This window comes from Colias croceus, chromosome 14, assembly GCF_905220415.1.
Source record: "Colias croceus chromosome 14, ilColCroc2.1".
Classification (NCBI taxonomy): domain Eukaryota; kingdom Metazoa; phylum Arthropoda; class Insecta; order Lepidoptera; family Pieridae; genus Colias; species Colias croceus.
This window is the reverse complement of record NC_059550.1, coordinates 3,812,319-3,817,582: the sequence shown is the minus strand read 5'-3', so window position 1 is coordinate 3,817,582 and position 5,264 is coordinate 3,812,319. Positions and strand designations below refer to the sequence as shown.

Sequence of the window (5,264 nt, the reverse complement as noted above, 5' to 3'; positions counted from 1 at the left end):
AACCACCAACATCCATTTTATATTTTGTATTACTGATTAATATAATAAAACAACCTCATTTTTTAATAAATTATTTTATTACAACTACGCTAACAAATAATGTAAAAGTAAATGTACAAACACAAATAAATATATAGCGAAAATACTAAAATAGATACAAGATATATTTGAATCTAAGACTCGTAGTAACCAAAGCATAATTTAATTGCTTTTACGTGTTGGTTTATATTTCCATACTTTTTCTTATCTCCATCGAGAATCGTGCCTGAGGTACGAAACATCACTGCCGAAAATCCGTCGAACAAAGGTTTAATATGCTAAATAAATCTATAATCTCTGCTAAATATCTGAAAAATCAAAATTTTTAAACATGAAATCAGTTACTAAAGGGTGAAAACATAATCCCGGGCGCCCCGGGACACCGCTGCGCCTGCTGTGTGAACATTCCTTTTATTACCCCCTGGGATAATAGACAGCTTTACGCTTTATCTCTGTATATTATACTTAATTATATATACTAGTTGAGCCAGTGACTTCGTCCGCAGAATGGGTATGTCCCGATTTTTACGATATTATACTTTGTAGGATAAAGGTAGATTTCGATTTTATACTTGAAATACTTCAGACTTGTGGTAATTCAATTGTACGATATCATAATATAATTGAAGGCGAATTGGTCATTTAAAAAGGTGCTGAAATTATCTAAAACGTAATTAATTTGACAATACTGATTTTAAGGTCTACTTTTGGTACATCAAACATATTTAATACTTTGTATGTAAACTTCTATATCAAAAAAGCCAATAGAATGTAAAATTTAAGTGTCGGTTTCGTCTCATTCCATAAAATAATGGAGATCTCATCATCATTTACATATCGTCGCAAGAAAGGCAAAATTACTGAAGCGCCAAAATAGGCATATTGAGTTATATAGATATTCGGAATCAGCGTTTTTTTCTGCGTCGATCAGTCTGGGTTCCACGGAGATACGAGCACTATTTTGGCGTTTCAGTAAATGGAAAAAAGGGGAGTTTTCATCAGACAGAGTCCTTAAGCGACACTTTTTTGGCATTTTATTCGTGCCTGTCACTTATGTAATTTTGTTTTCCTGCAATAAATTACAAGTAAATTTTAAGTAAATTTGGCATCCGGCAATTTAAAAGCTAATAGTTTATAAGCATTTTTGGACTACTCGATACAAACATAAAAGTTGGTATAAGTAATTTTGAATTGAAGTATTTATAATAAGTAAGGCTTGTAAGAAAATTAGTCTTTCGATTTTTATGCCGGAAATGGCGTATAAGTAATTTTGCCTTACTGTTATTGAGCAAGTTTTTGACTTTCAGTATCTTTACTATGAAGTAATATTTTAGCAAAAGTAATAGAAGTAAAATTGAAAGCTGGTCAATACGTCATTTACGTCGCTAAAGTAAAAAATATGGAGCTGCAATACTGCAAAACCTGATTATAACCCGCGCGTACGCCGCGTATCAGTCAGTCTGCTCGACAGAGCCACTGAGAGTAGGTACACGTGTGTCGGTATTTGTTGCCGCTCAAATAGATCGAGAAAATAAGGGAATATTGGTGATAAATGATAATAATGCAATAACGGACTCCTCAATCGGTAAGTTAGCTATTTATTAGTATAAAAATTATAATAATTTACATAAGAAGCAATAATTATTAGTAAAGTCAGCTTTGGTAAGTACCTAAATCCATACTAATATTATAAATGCGAAAGTAACTCTGTCTGTCTGTCTGTTACTCAATCACGCTTAAACTACTGAACCAATTTGCATGAAATTTGGTATGGAGATATTTCGATACCCGAGAAAGGACATAGGCTTCCTTTTATTGCAAAATATGTACCACGGGCGAAGCGATCTAGCTTGAGTAATATACCTAGTATAAATTATTTACTTAACCGATTATTATGAAACTTGCACTCTCTCATATTAAATCTCTAGATACCTTTTTTTTTTGAAGAGTGTATAATGTTGGTTTTGGTCGAGACTGGCTTGTTACCTCGTGGTGTCGGCCGAGAAGTAGTACCACCCCATTTACAAAACTGACCGTGTGGACAACCACATGCCGACCTCAGTTGATTCCTTTGGGCAAAATTGTGGTCAAGACTTATTTTTTAACCTATAATATCCCACGGCTGGGCAAAGGTCTCCCCAAAATTCATCCACTCTTTATGATCTAGTGAACAATCCGGCCAGTCTTCAAGGAAGGTGTCTAATACAAGAATGGGCATTCTTTATATTATAATATTAAAAACTGGTATACTAAACGTTTTTTTTTTTTAATTTACATGAGACTTACTATTCCTTTCTATATTTTCAGCTCATAATGGAAAGTAAGAAACAGAGTTTTTACAAAAGGTACGCAGCAAGACTGAAGGATGAACAGGAACCTGTAGCTGGAACATCAAATACACCACTGATGGAAACAGTCTCAAAGCCAGCAGTAGTTAAAAGACTGATATTTAAAACACCTAAAAAAGAAACACAGAAGTACAAATCAAAAAACTTGAACAAGAAGCTATTGATATCAAAACCAGTTGTTATGCGCAGTGAAAATACAGAAGCTGAATCACCATCCATTGATTTAACAGTTTGCGATTTGACAGATGACATAAGAGAACCATACCAGGAACAAAATCTTACAGAAAAAGTAATACAAAAAGAATTAGACATTTTCAGAGAAATTGAACGACAACACGAAATTGAGGAGGCTTGTGAACAAATCCGACGAGAACACTTTGAAGAGATGAACACAGGATCAAAATTTGTACAAATTGAATCTAAACAACTTGAACTGACAGACAGTAAAATTATAATGGAAGATTACAACACTGAAACACCTGAGATAGTACCAGACAGCATACTGAAGCGATGTGATAGCAAGCAGTTTTTTGAGACAGAAGAAAGCAAAGGAGAAATTGTAAAATTTACTAATGAAAATATAGAATCTGAAAATGATGCTACCGATGGCATATTGTTATGTCTTCGAAACAACATGGAGCACAACAATGACATAGATTTTAAATACATGAAAGATTTCAAAGAAATAGATATTAATTTACAGGAAAATGAAAAAGTATCCGCTGAAATTAATTTTACTAACATAGGAATGAATATACAGGAAGACCAAAAAAGCTATGAAGGAGAGATTTGTAATGATAAGAAAATACCTGAAATAAATGAATCGGTGCAAAATGAATCGCATATAAGCAAAAACGTCAATTTGGGTAGTAAGATAAGTGGAGATGAAAAAGAAGAGATAAGAACTGACAATGATAAAGGTAACCAAGAGAAGCATGAAAATGTTACAAAAAATGATCGTGATGATTACATAAAAATTAAGCGGTTGAGACAACAAACAAGAGAGAAGTACGTAGACTTTTTGTCAGATAATGAAGATTTTGCTAATCAGAGGAGGCAGCCCAGCTCAAGCCCATCTCAATGCCAGACTAATAATTTACGTAAGATTATTTATTAAAAAAAAGATAGGAATTTTCATAATCATAAGCAATTAAGACTTTACTCTTACACATTAGTAATGGAGTATACGTTATTATTTATGGTTCAAGTAACTTTAATTTTCGGCACTACAGTATTTATGTATTGTGTATTAACTGAAGTTATAAGTAGTTAAAGGTGTGATTAGATAAAATAAATTATCCCTTACGTCTTTTTACTCGAAAAAACTATAACAATAACCTACCTCTAAGGATTTTTACTGATTCAACATAATGAGCCGATCACTTTTTAAGTTGTTTTAACACGATGAAACCAGACTTGTAAAAGTCCTTTCAGTAATTTAAGATTACGAACATAACATTATTGATATAGTTCCAGAAAATTTGTCGTTTTCCAAAATATATACGTAAGAGTTATAAGTAATTTTGATTGCTATAAATATTTGAATCAAATGGCGGTTAAGAAATTTTGCTTTACTGTAAATTGAAGTCATTTTTACTTAAGCGCCACTATATCACAAACCAGCAGTCCAATTATTATAATTTGTACTTCTGGACATAGAAAATGACAAATTAATAAAAGTTTACCTTGACGTCATCGAAATTCGTGTGCGGGGAAAAAAGTTATGAATTAAAAACGAAAAAAAAAAAATTAAAACGGCTTTTTCTCGAAATGGCCATTTGGAGCTTCAGTAAATTTGCCTTTCCTGCGACGATATTATGAGAACGCACCGCACACCTATATAACTTATAAGTACGTATACGTAAATGAACGTGTACACTGTACGTTTCTTATTTAACTTTTTAACCGACTTCAAAAAAAAGGAGGAGGTTATCAATTCGGTCGGTATGTTTTTTTATGTATGTACACCGATTACTCCGAGGTTTCTGAACAGATATACGTGATTCTTTTTTTATTCGATTCGGGATGGTGTCGAATTGGTCCCATAAAAATTTTATTCGGATAGGCCCAGTAGTTTTTATTTTATGTGCATTTTTGTCTGTATTTGTAAATGTTGCAAGTGCAAGTTTGAAGTCGGTTGTTTTTAACGCAGTTATTGACTTTTACGGTTTTATGTTTTATGTCTATGTGTGTATGTGTGTGTGTGTTTTGTGCTGTCCGTGGTAAATAAATGTTTCTTTCTTTCTTTCTAAATAATATACGAGAATACGTCGTAAAAATATACGAAGAATCAGGTTTGAGTAAGTCTACTTTCATTCCTTTGATACAATTTAGAATGCAAAATCATGGGCTAAGTCTAGAACCAAAACGAAGACGAGTCTGTTACAAAATAAATAGAATTTTACTTGAACCTAATATTAGTAAATAAATAAAACCGTAACGTCTGTTTGGAATATTAAAATAAGCAATTTCTTTCTTATACCTTAAGCGCTGAATTTGAATTGGGAGCCTTGATTCGCATAACCTAAAATCTTCCTAAAATATATGATATGAATATGTAATCCTTTTAAAGAAGGATATTGTATACGGGTGTATAATTAAACACGACCTTTTCAGATAATTTTTTACAATACTACTAAGCGTAAATGAGGATATAAATTAGTAGATATAATTAATTTCAAAGGCATTATTTTATGAAGGCACACTGTTTTTATCTAAAATAATATAAAATTCATATCACTAAATGTTCACAGAGAATTATAACATTACCTTTTCTCAAACGAAACCTGAATTGCAAATGATATTTACACAAATGAAGGTTTGTCCAAAGATTTGTATATTTATGAATATTCATATCTAGGCTTGTGATATTTGCAT

The 5,264-nt window shown here is 32.1% G+C and overlaps 1 protein-coding gene across 1 annotated transcript; it reads left to right on the top strand.

Annotated features, from left to right (window-relative positions):
• The first annotated feature begins 879 nt into the window (after positions 1 to 879).
• LOC123697471 lies at positions 880 to 3,688 on the top strand. The gene is made up of 2 exons (XM_045643997.1): positions 880 to 1,624; positions 2,347 to 3,688. The coding sequence occupies exon 2, from the start codon at positions 2,353 to 2,355 to the stop codon at positions 3,502 to 3,504; it is 1,152 nt and encodes a 383-aa protein (XP_045499953.1). The 5' UTR covers positions 880 to 1,624; positions 2,347 to 2,352; the 3' UTR covers positions 3,505 to 3,688.
• Positions 3,689 to 5,264: the final 1,576 nt, after the last annotated feature.